This window comes from Tetrao urogallus (assembly GCF_951394365.1).
Source record: "Tetrao urogallus genome assembly, chromosome: 2".
Lineage (NCBI taxonomy): Eukaryota > Metazoa > Chordata > Aves > Galliformes > Phasianidae > Tetrao > Tetrao urogallus.
This window is the reverse complement of record NC_136814.1, coordinates 34,517,306-34,531,845: the sequence shown is the minus strand read 5'-3', so window position 1 is coordinate 34,531,845 and position 14,540 is coordinate 34,517,306. Positions and strand designations below refer to the sequence as shown.

The 14,540-nt window shown below is 35.6% G+C and overlaps 1 protein-coding gene across 1 annotated transcript in view; it reads left to right on the top strand.

Annotated features, from left to right (window-relative positions):
- Positions 1 to 14,540, top strand: part of SDCCAG8 (SHH signaling and ciliogenesis regulator SDCCAG8) — a gene marked incomplete at both ends in the record, with an annotated part of 96,661 nt that overhangs the window by 56,744 nt on the left and 25,377 nt on the right. Inside the window, 2 exons of the mRNA XM_079550591.1 lie at positions 1,575 to 1,683; positions 7,592 to 7,723. Of these exons, the coding sequence (XP_079406717.1) occupies positions 1,575 to 1,683; positions 7,592 to 7,723 (241 nt within the window). The remainder of the gene's footprint in view (positions 1 to 1,574; positions 1,684 to 7,591; positions 7,724 to 14,540) is intronic.

The window sequence follows — 14,540 nt, the reverse complement described above, 5'->3', positions numbered from 1 at the left end:
TTTGCTTCGGCATCCAAACTGGAGAAAAGCTTTAGCCATTAATCGGTTCTTAATTCACTGTCGCAGCTGGATGTAATTCACTGGCTCCAAATTGATATGTTCCTTTATTTAATCTTTGCAGCCTCAAACATTTTTAGCATTAGTATGAGCCCCCTCCCAACACCCCCAATCTAGAAGAAAGATATTTAATCCCTTGCATACTTCAGTTTGTCATAATAAGAGACTTCATCATATTGACTTAGCAGATCAATAACTCCTAACCTTAATCTGTGAGTAAAAATGGATTTTACAAAACCAAAAAAGCCTTTTGTTATTTTGTCTTGCCAGTAAATTTAACAAAGGGGTATATTAAAACAAAAAAAAAATTTTTAAGGAGGTAGCCTCTGAGCATAGAAAGGAGGAGGAGCTTCAGCTTTTATGGACCGTGATGTATTCATATGTTTAATGAAATAGGATTCTTTTCCACCGGTCCTTTAATGCCTTTGGAAAAATGATGTAGCCTGTATTACTCCTTAGCAGTGCCAGTTAATACCTGAAGTAGCAGGCACATTTACATCTCCCGTTGATTTGTTTTTTGCCTTTTTTGCAGCATTATCGCAGTACTAGAGGACCTTATCTTGTGTTGAGGGATTGCAAACAGCTATGTTATAACTACTGTCTACACAGTAGGAGAGAAGAAGCACTCAGAATCACAGAATTCTTGCTCTAGACACTACATCTACATATGACCAAGTGTAACTTTGCACAAGAGATGTATAAGTTACCCTCCATGGTGATTTATTATCCCAGTACATAAAAATGAAACAACTTTGAGGTTGAGTATGTATACAAGGAGGTGTTGAAAATAAAGAAACCCTTGTGTATTATGATCTTTCATGCATAAAGGAAATTTGGGTAATAGCTGTCTGTGATTCTGTGAATGATTTTAAAAGCAGGAATCAAGAAAAACTATTTTGGACTATCTTCCTCTCAGAAGAATAAAGGTCTTTTATTTCTAGGTCATGAGTTTTGGTGTAGCCCAAGCTACTGGTAACTGAAATGAATTTATAAAAACTGGATAATAAGTCTTGTATCTGATCATGAGAGACAGAACGTAAATTACAGTAAGCACAGGACACTGTAAATAAAATAACCACCCTCTAAAGGACAAAATAATGCACATTACAGTCTGCGTGCTTGGATTGCTAGCATATCCTCTGTACCAGCTGAACAAGCAAAAGGCTGCTAAGGCTGCTAATTTTATTCCTCCCAGAAATATCAATAACCTTCCAGCTAAAAATTAAAACCACTGGCTGCAATATATAGTCTTTACAGGGATTCCTGTCACACAAGACCTGATTCAGTGGTCACATCACCTTAACACTTTAGGTTAGCTTATTCTGACATACAGCCTTTACTTGGTGAATGGTGATGTTATAATTCCATGTGCATGTAGCTGGAGTATAAAGAAACATACCAAAACCAGTGGGATCTAAACAAGAGAAATAAAGAATATATTAAATAGTTTCTAAATTCTCTATACATTTATGTAATTTTAAAATGATTTTCTAGTTTTCTAATTTTATTGTTTCTAGTAAATGAATTGGACTCATTGCTGACTTCCCAGAAAACATTCATAGGAAAATTAAAGAAAGAATGTTGTTTGTTGGCGAGCAAATTGGAACAAATGTCAGAAAAATACAGGTTAGTATATTTTCTTATCCTGCCCCCTTTATTATTTTGACATGCTTCCTTATTTTGTATCTGTTTTTCAATATTTGTTATTGTTCATCTTGTCCCAGATATTGCACATCCTCTCAATATAACACATGCCATTTAAGTAACACGGATGGATTGTTTTCCAAGACAGTTCTCATTTTCTACTTTTCAGATTATGTTTGTGGCTATTAATTTAATCTTTTTGGTTTTAGATAAATCCAGTTTAAAAATTGCTTACTATATTATTTCTGATGTTCTTATTCTTAATATGAAAAGTAGAAAGTTCTTAGTGGAACTACAGTTCCAGTTTATCAGAAACTGTGTTAAAAATAGTAAATATTTAAAGCTCTCAAAACCATAGCGTGTTGCTTTAGTTATTTACTTAAAGCTCCATTCATAACAGTACACGCCGAATAATTATCTCTGAAAAATTTGTTGTCATTGAAGCTCTGATTGTGCTGACGCTTATTATGTGGTGCTCTCATTTAGAATCAGTAGTAGTGCTACATACGAAACCATTAAAAATTCTGAAGTACAATTAAAATTAGAAGCAGTAACTGGTTTAAATAAATGCAAAAGTAGGAAGGTATCTATTTAAAAACTGAGTTCTATAGGACAGGAATATCGCAGTTCCAGCCCTCATATTCCTTCCTTGTCATTACTTTTATACTGAAAAATATGCAACATCAAATAGACTTTTTGTTGAAACTTTCAGCAAGGTCATATTAAGGGTAGTGGGAAAAAAAAAGCTGAAATGGTGAGGTAGTATTCTGCGACTTCTGTAAATCTCATGCAGAATGAATTTGGCAATTAAAGGTAGGAGGATTCTTTTGTGGCTTATGTGAAGTAAGAGAAACATTCAGCAAAGATAAAACTTGTTTTCAAGATAGATTTCTTCTGCTGGGTGGATTTAATTATCTTGTTGAACTAACAACAGGGTCAACACTCACTTAGGGAGAGAACTCATTTATCCCAATATCCTGTCTCCAGGGATGATCAAAGGGGAATTATATAAGTAGATTATGCTTTCCACAGGTACTGCCTCCACTGGCCATCCTACTTTCCATGGAGTAAGAGGTGTTGACTAGCTGTTAAGTAGCTGAAGTTGGGAGATGAATCCCACCATAAGTATTCAGGGGAGAAATTAGAAACTTGAGGAAATATAAGCCATCTTCCCCTGCAAATGTTGGATGGGTGTTTGAGAGAGAAGCAAACAGAATTTTTCTTCTGAAAAAGCAGAGCTCCTTTGCTAAAGTAATATAAAATCTAAATAGATTCAAACCATATAGTTATTCCAGCAATAAAAATGCACACAGACTTTGTTGCTAGAGCTCAGAATCACAGACTAGTAACTGTAAAAGGATAAAGGAAAGACAGAAAACATACTGTGAAAACACATTATTCCCTGAAAATAAATACCAGAGATTGCCAAGTGTATCTCCACCTAGCAGCATTAGCTGACTGTGTCAAGAACCTGAAAGGGGAGAAGAAGCTCTCTTGGATCTCCATAAAGTTGTATACTTTGCACAAGGAGCAGTGTGGAAGAATGTATTAAAACAGTTCTGAGAAATGGCCCCAAAATAGTTTGAGATTGCCTGCATTGGAGTGGGAGCTGTTGCAGGCAGTTAAAGGGCTGGACAAATATGTATGGGAAAAACTAAGCATGTGAAAAGGAGAACTGAAAGGTGAAACTGGAGGTGGTGGAAAATGGTAACTTAGTGAACACTTCAAAACTGATATGGTCAGAAGATCAGATGTGGAAAATGACTTAAACTGGATTTAAAATGCATGAATGTTCTTTAGCTTTCAGTAACATCTCTCCAAAAGGCACTCTTCACACTCATTCTCATGTGCTATAGTGTAAAACTGCAGTTCTGGGATAGAATGCGGTACCTTTGTGCTCAAAAAAAAATTCAGAGAATTTTTTTTCGAAGATTTTATAACTTAGGTCTTATGTACATTAGTAAAAGCAGATCAAGCTATTTTTAAAATGAAATGTAAGAGTAACTTTGTATTTTTCTTGGTAAAAAGAAAAGGGTCCACTCCAAATGAAAGGCATTTCAAATTTATTTTTGATGAGTACATCTTTGGGATCTTTGAGATACTCCAGGATACCTCTGAGTTGCGTGTGTGTTGTTCGTATTAAATACAGGCTTTCTGATAGATGTAAATTTTTTATGAGCTAACCCCCTCCACAGGATTAAAAAAAAATCAGGGAGACAACTTCAGTCAAATTACAAACCCCTCAAGCTGTGCAAAAAGAAGGTAGTGCCTGGAAAGGTTTTTTTATGCAGAGGCGTAACCATAAGCCATAGTCCTTTGTTGATTTCTTCTTTTTTATTTTTTTTTTTTATTTTTTTCTCTGATTGTCACTATCTGAGTTTCTAGGTTGTGGATTAATGCTTAACACTGCCCACTGTGTATTTGTGATTTGCGTTTTGTAATTAAGGGGAACAATGGGAGCCCATTGGGTCTCGTTATATATAATGGTTGGTTTAATTTGTTTCACTTCTATCTTGTTAATTGTAAATTGATCATTAAGATTTGAATTCTAATCTGTCACCAGGGTTGTGAGTATTGAAGCTAGAGCAATGATCCTGGTTTTAATCACTGATGATGAGAAACAAATTTTATAATTTTGGTACATATTGCAGTTCATATATTTTAACACTGTATTTTATGGTGTTATAAATATTGTTAAATGACTTTTAGTGTAGTTTTACTGTTTGGACTATAATGTATAAATTATATTACTGTTTTGGCAACAGTAGGCATCCAACTGTGTGAGTTTAATTGAAGTAAAGAACACACACCCGGCTGAACTATTTTTCTGCGGGTTTGGTTGACTGCAGTCAATTGCACTTCAATACCAGGAGCAGAGTGTTTGCTTAGGGTAGCCGTGTGAAGATGTGAAACAGAGTCTGTCTGAGGGATGAATCATTAAAATTACATGCAGTGGTACTCGTTGAGATAGCAGAAAATGTTTTACAGCATATATTTAATGTATCTAATTGCTGTACAAGTAAATAACTGGTTTTAAGGGTAGGAAAAGACAGTGCTTAAAAAAGCCAGCCTCTGTGCTGTGAGTCCAAGTGCTGCTATGCAAAAGATGATTCAGAGGACAAAGGCAGCTTTGCCCCTTTAACATTCAAAAATCAGCTCATCCTAAAAATATCCTATGTCTGACTTTAAGTTACGACTATTTAACATTTGCTGGTTCTTTGCCTCTTTTGTCTGAATGTTTTGGGTGAGCCTGCTATTTTTGTGGTATTTTTTTCAAGATTGTCCCAGCAGGAGTAGTAGGGGTACAAATTTAACTTGCTTCTTAACTTAGAAGTTGAGTCTTACACAGTAGATGGCTGGATCCAGAGGTATAGAGGTTTTTTCTGTCGTTACCCCCTTCAGCAATTGCTTTGAATAAAGCCAATTTCTGTTACGATGCTGAGTGAACAGAGCTATTTAGGATCATTTGTGCAGACCCTGTACTGCTCCTGGAATGACTACTCATAGTGTAAATTTGCTATCACAGTTGCAACACAGTTGTTTAGGCTTGTTACAGGTATCTTTTCATTACCCAACAATGTTGAAATTGTTTGAAAATCATGTAGAATGAACTGTTGTGTAATAAACTTTGGAAAATAATTTTGGATGAGTGGTGTGTTTAAAGCTACAGGAGAAATCTTTGTCAGACAATGATGGAAACTCTCAGTATGCATGTTGTTGGGAACCAGTATTCTCTTTTTAACACCAGTACCTGAACTTCTTAATACTGACTTCAGTAGGCATTCTACCATTCCTGTGTGCTGTCCTCTAAAATTTCAGTATCATGAAATACTTGAATCTAAATGTTCAGAATCTTAGATACTTAATTTAGAATGGTGATCGTGTAAATAGTATTTTAGCTGGAATAGATGCGGATTTTTTGCTGAGTTTTTCAACTGTAATTCCAAAAGAGATGTATTGGGAGAAGAATACCTAAGTAACATGGTTCAAAGCATCTGGCATTTAGAGCTGTGTGTTAAGAGATTAGAGATCATTTTACTTATGTTCTCTGGGAATTCAGTATTTTATTTAGTTTCTTCAGTGGTAATTTTCAGTAGTGTTTTGATTCCTTCAAGCACCTTCAAATGCACTGGAGATGAGCAGAGTCCCTTCAAAACTTTGAGATTTTTACCTCTTCGAAGTTGCTTCTGCTCTTTCTGTGAATCAGACAGCTACATATAAATGCAGAAAAAGAAGCAGCATCCCATGGTTGGGGAAGCCCCATGGAAATGATAAATAACAGTATTTGCCTTGTGGGAATACTTGTAGTTGCATTTTCCTGGCGAAAAAAGGAAACCCATCCTGGTAGATGAGTTTAACTGGGCTGGTCTCTGTTACCTCAGATCTCTGGTGTGCTGCTTTGCAATGGACCTTTACTTTTATCTTCTGATTGCCTTTCTTGCATCATCAGTACAGGCGAAAGACTGCATTCATCCTGTGTAATAAGAAATGTATTTTTTATTTTTTATTGCTGACATTTCACAGTTACTAGTATTTTTTTTTTTAATAGAATTAGGCCTTAATTACCTCCTTATACTATCCTGCCCGCTGTTAGGAAGCTGTCCAGAAACTCATTCATCTAAGTTTGATGTGAACATCAGCGTGACTCTGATGTATTTTTTCATTGACGTTCCATAATAGAGCCATAACTCCATATTTAAATTATATACAGTCTTCTTCCAAAGTTGCCCTTGCTAAGTTCTTTCAGATTCACAGATGATATCCTGTATTGTTCTCCATTTAAATATGAAAAGATTATGTTGTCATTTCCAGATCTGTCTTGTCAGTGTAACAACATGTTTTTGAAGGAGTATTTATTCCCCTTGCACTTTGTTGTGTTTTTCAGAATGTCAGTTGTTGCATTCTGTAACAGCCAGGAAGGTAAAGTCTCTTCCTTCTGTATCTGCAGCATATTTAAGTTTATGATTTAAAGATATCTCTGAAGCTTTTTAACCTCAAGATCTGGAGTGGCAGATGCCATAAAACAAATTTGCCTGCTTTTGATTCTTACGTTCTGATGGTATAGCAGATTCTGACATGTTCTCATTAACCTTTTCCAAGGAGTTAAACTGTACAAGTGCATAATGTATATTTTATCACAATTTTATCTGAGATCTTTTCCTGATATTAAGAAACAGCTCATGCCTGTTTCTTCATGGGCTGATGGTTAGAGATGTAGCAAGTAACAGTCCCAGGTCATTCATGGATCTGGTGTTTCTGCTCACCCGTGAAGAATAAGAATTGCTAGAAAGTGACTAAATTTCTTAAAGGCTCTGCCAAGCGTTATGTAGATTAGAGTGTGGGTATTATTTTTGTTGTTTCTTTAGCTTTTATTAATTTTCCTCTTTTTGTGTGTGTGTCATGCAGTGTTTTGGGCATATCAGGGCAATAAAGTTTCTAAAACAGTAGTACTATTCGGAGTTCAACCTGTGAAGTACAATTAGGGCTGAAAAAGTTTCTAGTACGCATTTTTTGAATTAGATGTTGGCCTTTACCAACAAAGAACTTGGAAGGAGTTTTCAAATGCTTAACAAGTATGGATTTACATGTATTGATGATGTTTAATAGCAGCACCTAATGTCAAATGACATGCTTGTTTAAATAAAGCTGAAATTAGCATAGCCAACCTATGACTGAGTAACTGACGTATTTACCAGACACACTGCAGCTTCATGTTCTTCCATTTTAAGAATATTTGAAGTGGTTTCTTGTTTCTGTAAGTTCTACTAATAGCCTTTTTATGCATTATATATAATGTATGGAATTTTATAAATGCTGAAGCCACATATTGATGGCTCACTGCAGGATGAAATCTGACAACATCCATCATCACTGTGCTTTACTTCTGTAGATCTAAAGTCAACCAGCTTAGTCAGGAAAAAGAGTATCTTCATGGCAGATTGGAGAAGGTGCAGAAACGGAATGATGAATTGGACCAACAGTGTATCCAGCATGGGAGAATGCATGAGAGGATGAAGTCAAGGTAGGAGGTCCTGTTAATCTGTTAGCAGGTGGTATGTTATACTGTACCTGTTAGGCTGTAAACATAAAAATGACACTAAATTGTTTGAAAGTAATGGTCTTGCTTTATGAAAATGACCACCCTTCCCCCCACCCCTTCAAGCATTCTGTCAAGTTTTTTTTATAACATCTTTTGCTTGTGCCATTTTGGATAAATAAAAGGAAAGCTTGAACAACACAGTCTTCCAAAGAATTTAAGCCTAGTACATATGTGTGTGGGCTGCTTCGGCTGTTCTCTGTTCTAACTTGGATGAATTGTCTTACCATAAAAAAAAAATGAGGAGGGAAGGGAGGGCTGAGAAGGAGAAGAGGAGGTTATTCAGTAGTGTGAAAGTAGATTACAGATGTGGATTCTGTAATGCCAGGTAATGTTTTGGTTTTTTTTTTTTCATATTGCCAATTATGTTTCTTGGTAATATTTAAACTTATATAAACAAGAAAATCTTGTTGAAGGTCTTAGTATCCAGAGAGCTATTCATTGCTTCCAGATACCTCTAGCCTTCTCTAAGGATACTGACTTCTTGGGAGTAACTGGTAGCAGCTAGAGTGAAATATTTTCTCCGATATACGTTGACTATTCTGGACAGTCTCCAGACTACCTTGTGCTGTGATTTGTGTTAGATAGTCTTAAAGATCACTCTGGAGACTTTTCTTCTTGGTACCAAAAGAATCCTGTGCCTTTTCACTCTGTTTTCCAGTCTGTATTTAGTTTAAGGGTCATTGAAGTGAGCTGAGATGTGGCTGGGGAGGTGGGAGAAGTAGTGAAATGGCATTTCTGCAAGTCCAGCCAACCTAGCTATTTCTTTCTTGTCAGTACTGAAAGTCAAGGTGCAGTTTAAGCTCATTTGGGCTAGCTGGTACTGACAGAACAAAAGTTAGTGGTCTGTTTTTGAGTACCTGACAAGAACATAGCTTGCACTGAATCTGCCAGTCCTGTTCGTTCACTCCATTCCAACTATGGGCTCTATCTATATTATACTGTTTCTTGCAAGCTCTCTTTGTTCTCTTTTCAGTCTCCCAGGTCCCCTTCCTTTCCTTTTCAGATTTTTCTGTCTGAGCCTCATCTTTTGTAACCCAGAATTGCTGTAATTTTTTATAGCTCAGAGAACAAAGAAACTCAAAATATCTATGTGATTGTGTCTCCCATCTATATGACTGCATAATTTCTCCATTGATCTTACCTCCCCTTTGTTTTCTTCTGGTGGATTCTTCACATTTGGGCAACACACACTGAGGAGTCAATTTTACTTTTAGCAGGGAAAAAAGTTCAGTCTTTTTTTTTCTTTTTCCCTAGCTGTTCCCCTATGCATTAGTATCCCCTATGCATTAGCATTAGTATCTAGGTGAATTTCTGTGTAAGTTTTTAGGAGAGCCTTTCCTTTTGGTAAGAACCAAACAGACATAGTGGAAAATGTTTCTCATTCTCTGCTGCAGCAGCAGTGACTATACAGTAGAAAAGATTGAAGGCATTAATCCAGAACAAAAAAGCGGTTTGAAAGCAGAGTGGCCATGCTGCAGGCAGTGCCCTACCTTCTGCTGCTGTTTTGATAACGGCAAGGAGAGAAAACAGCATAGTGATAGTATTGTCACATTAAATATTTTAGAATATTTAAATGTGGCAGAGATTATTGAGCATTCGAATCATGGCCAGTAACAGCATTTTAAGAGAGGGCTCTTCTAACATATTTTTAATTATGATTTTACACTGCATTTATTTAAAATCCAGGTAATTAATGACAAAGCTGTTATTATGAACTGCTTTAAAAATTCAGTGTAATCTGCTTTTAGTTTCCATGTCAAAACTGTAATGGATTCTTAGTTGCCAACTGCTATAAATTGGCTATGAACTATTCTTTTCTAAGTGAAGAGAAACAGCAAGTATAACTTCTACAGAAAATTTCACACTTATGTCTTTATAAGTTGCAGGACTTCCACCGAACAAAAAACAGCAGTTTTTCTTTTCTGATTTTGGAAACAGAGATCTATCAGTGTTATTTAGCAAAACAGAGAAGAAGAAATAATGTGTTTTTCCTCAGATTTCCATCCACCACTCAGGTACAAATAAGCACAACGAATTATTAAGGCTGCTTATTGCATGGATATGTTTTCCCTTTTTATGCAGCCACCAGTAGCCCAGTACCCTTGGTCTCCTTGCGATGCAACAATGTACAACAATGTGCAGTGGGTTCCTCCCTGATTTTCTTTCTGTTTTTATTCTGCCTCTCTTTAGTTTCTTGTAGCAAAATTATTTTGACTTAATCTTGAACTTAGTATTGCATTTGATTAATAAGAAATGGTAGCATTGTAGTTAAGAAGTCCATCACTACTTGTGTACTGCTGTGAAAATGCAGTGGGCCCTGGTGTAACTGTTTTGTGGCAAGAGCAAGATCTAATTGTTCGATTGGAGAATGTATTTTGGAGCAGCAGGTTGATAGTTGCAATAAGTGCACTGCTGAAAATGAACAGAATAACTTTTTTTTTTTTTTACCATTCCTATCTTTCTGTCTGGCTATATGCTCTACATGAATGTTGTATGAAATGTTGTAAGTAGGTTTCAAAACAAAAGGTTGCTTTAAACTGCAGTCTTTAAAGATTATTTCAAATCGGTCTTTTCACAGTAATGCAAATATCCATCCCTTTCAGTGTTTTTTCTCAGTGAAACACAACATTAAAAGAAGTAGACATCCAACTAAATGATTTTAGATAGTGATTTCTTTGGCTATGTAAAATATCTCAAAAGTATTAGGTAGCATGACATAAGGCTGTACCTGTGGAAGTGAGGTGATCCATGTCGGTGCCTTCACAGGTGTGAGTGTTGGAGAAATAAAATCTTCTCTTTGGTGTGGCAAAGAGCATATTGGGATCAGTTTTCTACTTGAAAGCAAATTTTATGATTAAATTGTTCAAATTCTGTAGATAAGTGTTCATAGCAGAAATTAGCAGGTAGAAGGGAGAATGGAATTTTGAAGGCTCAAATGGTGTATGTAATGTGGGATTGTTATCTTCAAGGAGCAGAAGAAAATCACAAGCAATCAATTTCCATTTTTAAAGATGAACCAATTATGCCTTTACTTTATATCAAAGAACAAGAAAGAGTACGTGGACTATATGTTGTATGAAGTGTAAAGCTTTTTTTAAACATTATTAATGAAACATAATTTGGAAGCTTATGATTGGATGTTTTCAAACTAATTTTCAAACTAAGATTTGTAGGTGGAATCCGGGGACTGTAAGTTTTCTTTGGAATTCCTACTTGGTGATTAGAGCTGGTATTTTTTCCTCTTATGTGTGTGATCACTGTTTGATCGACATGACATTAGCAATCCATGTTATACAGATTTGACTGGGGCTTTTTGTCATGGTACTTTGGGAGAGGCAGTAGTGTTGTGTGTATTTCAACTGTATTTTTGGGAGCTGAAGTTAAAAAGAAGAGCCTACAGGACTGGCAGTTTGGGGCAGATGTGTGTCTATTCCTCAGGCATCAGTGGTTGTAAGTTAACTATAAAAATGTTACAACCATCTGTGTAACAAGACGGCAGAGATCTGCTCTTGCCTGTTACTATAAATAAGAAGGAGATTTGTTTGACTTCATAGACATTGGATTTATAAAGACTCTATGTGTCAAATTGTAACTATGTGCCATGTTGCTGAGATGCGTCTGCAGCCAACTACCTGGGGTGTCTTCCCCTTCAGAGATTGTAGTGGAGTGCAGCCACTGTGCAGAAATGTCTGAATTCCACAGTGTGTGACAAATTATATTTGTTTTCCATCTATGGGGAAATGCATGATTCTTACGGATAAGCTTATCTGTAAGAGTAGCTAAAATGGATTCTTAAGTGGACCACTATAGGAGTTAAGAGATAAACGATGCTCAGATTGACAGTAATTTGAACGTTTTTTCCACCATTAATTTTCTTGTTGCTGTTACTAAGCAAAGTGTGAGAGATCTCATATGCATGAGAGAACACATATATATGAGAATTGAGACACAAATTGAGAATATACCAGCCATTTCAAGTAGCTGAAATCATAATTGCTGGCTTGCTGTCACACAGTGGAATAGAAATTTGGAGTTTCTTTGGTAAATCTCCAGTGAAACACTTGAATAATTTTTTTTCTTGATAATTGAATGTATTAACTTGAATTACATATTCTACATTTCCTTCCTAAGTCGTAGAATTATGGTTCATGTGTTGTTTTTTCTGTTTGTTTTGTTTTTCTATAAATGTTGATGAGTAGAAAAACTCAGTTTTGACCGTTGCTTAAAGGCTTTTTATTTTCCCAATCCAATGGAACAATTGTTACCTTAGTCTTTATAGCCTAAGCATCTGTTTTGAAATGCAATTACTGCATTAAAAGTGCATTAAATTGCAGCTTTTTAATTTAAAAGGCATTAATTTTTATACTGAGAATAGTGAAAAACTCTCAGCTCTATTCAGAATTTGGGATTATCATTGTTAATTAATTTTTTTATTGCTATGTAATATGCTCACATTTGAGTTTGTAAAATGTACTGGAGAATTACTATTAAAAATAATCAACAAATGTTGTGTATAAGCATGCGCACACACACACATGGCTGTGTGTATATATATATATATAAAACAAATGACATCAAAATCTGAAAATGTATTTTTCTTTTGTTTAATATATTTGGATGTTTTAACACAGTACATATGATCTCCATCCCTCTTCTTCTCCTGTTCACTGTCTTTTTCCTTCTCCTTGTTTTAAGTAGGTGTGTATATGTATCATATACATGTATATATTACTTACAGTTTTATATGTATACTCTACATATTAATATTCCCATTCTAAATAGGTAACAGCTTGTATAAGATCACATAAACTCCTAAATATTGTTTTTAAAGACTTATTTTCCAAGTGCTTGGATAGCACATGCATAAAGGAAAACTTATCTTAGTTGTTAGAAAACCTGAAAATGTACACGTAGAATAAAATATAGTCTTCAGAAGATGCTACAAAATAGTGCACAAGTTACCTTTCTTGATAAATAAATGACAAGTAGACGGAAATATCGCACACAATTTTCAGACAGAAGGGAATAATGTTCTGTTAGTTCTATTCTCGGTCACTGCATTCTGTATTATTCTACTCCAGCTATCACTGAATATATGCATTTAATGTATGTTATATATTTGATATATACATATACACATATAATAATTTCTTTGGCACTCCATTAAACTCCATTGTGAGGCCCCACAGCTCCAATTAGGTCATTTCCAGCACCGCTGTTTATTTGTGGTCAGCTTGTACCTATCTGACATCCAAAATTTGTGTAGGTAATCCTTTTGTTTTATTTTATTTGCATTGTATTTATAGACAATGGTTGTATCCATTCAGTCTACTTCTGAATAATAACTGAAGCCTTTCTCTTTTGTTCTTTTTGCAGTAAGCTTTCCCTCTCCCTGTGTTTTCTGGCTGTTGATCTTTTAATATGGGTGATCAGAACCATTGGCAGGGCATTGTACAAGGGCATTTGTGTGTCTTGGGTAGTAGAATTAATATATTTACTGTACATTCCTTGAGTGACAGATCCTATGGTCACATTTGCCTTTCTTATAGCTGCTTAATACTGACTGTTGGTAATCCATCTCTATCCAAAAAATGCATCCAGGACCTCTTTCTTCCAAGTAAATACAAATTATTAGCAAAGACTTTTTTGCTGTGAACTAAAAATCCACCAAGCCTGCAGTGTAAGGTTTTGTACCATCAAATTTCCTTCCATTTTTGCTGTCCCATTCTTCTGAGTAATGTTTGTTTCTGTGCAGTATTCCAGACCTTGTCTAAGCTCATGATGTCTTAAATTTATAAGCCTACTGTCACTTCTTGTGCTAAATCATAATTATAGATATTCTGAAATCAGCTTAAACTCAACTAGGAGAATCTTTCTTATCCTTCCTCACCATCAGCTGTTCCATCATATGTGCTCTTTATTTTAGTCAAGTAGTTTCTGACAAGGATTAGATGCTTAGTTAACAATTGCTGATGTGGCATGATATTTAAAATGTTTTGGTTTTTTAAGTTAATGTAGGTAAGATATATTTATCTTAAACTGTCAGAGAAATTAGGATTGATGTGACAGAATCTTCATGGTTTAATCTTATGTTTCTGTTTCCTTGTCTTCCATTTACCTTCATGTCCTTATGTATTCTTTTTCCTTCATTGTTTGTTGTAGGCTTTTCAGACATTTGAAGTCACATTAACAGGCCAGTAGTAATTGAATTACTTTTTTTTAAGGATTAGTTAATGCTACTTAGGTTTTGATCACTTGGCATGTAATCTGTGTAGAGGGAAAAATTACAGTGTATCTGTGTTCCCTTTGCATGTGTAACACACTGGTAACAGGTGGCCATCACAGTTTCATTGTTTCAGAAACTGGAGCACAATATTTGGGGAGGAGATGCTTCAGGGGATCTTTGAGGCATGGGGGATGCCTATGCCTCAAAGAAAATCTAGAGGTAAAAAATAGCTCGCTTCTCTGTTGAACAGCTATCAGCATTGACTAGCATCTCTTCTGTTAGGAGTCTGATAATTGTCCACTGCTGAGGATATCTTCAACTTGACTGCTTTGATGTTCTCAGCCTTCTCCAAAGCAGACATGAGGATAGTTCTTATTCATGCCTTCAGCTTCTGTGAGTCAAAGCCTTCAGCTCGCTAATAGTAAGCTTGTGCTCTTGTCTACCAGGAATGTAAAAAGCCCTGAAATGTGTGACATAAAACAGCACAACATAAGGTTCCAGGCTGTTCTTGTT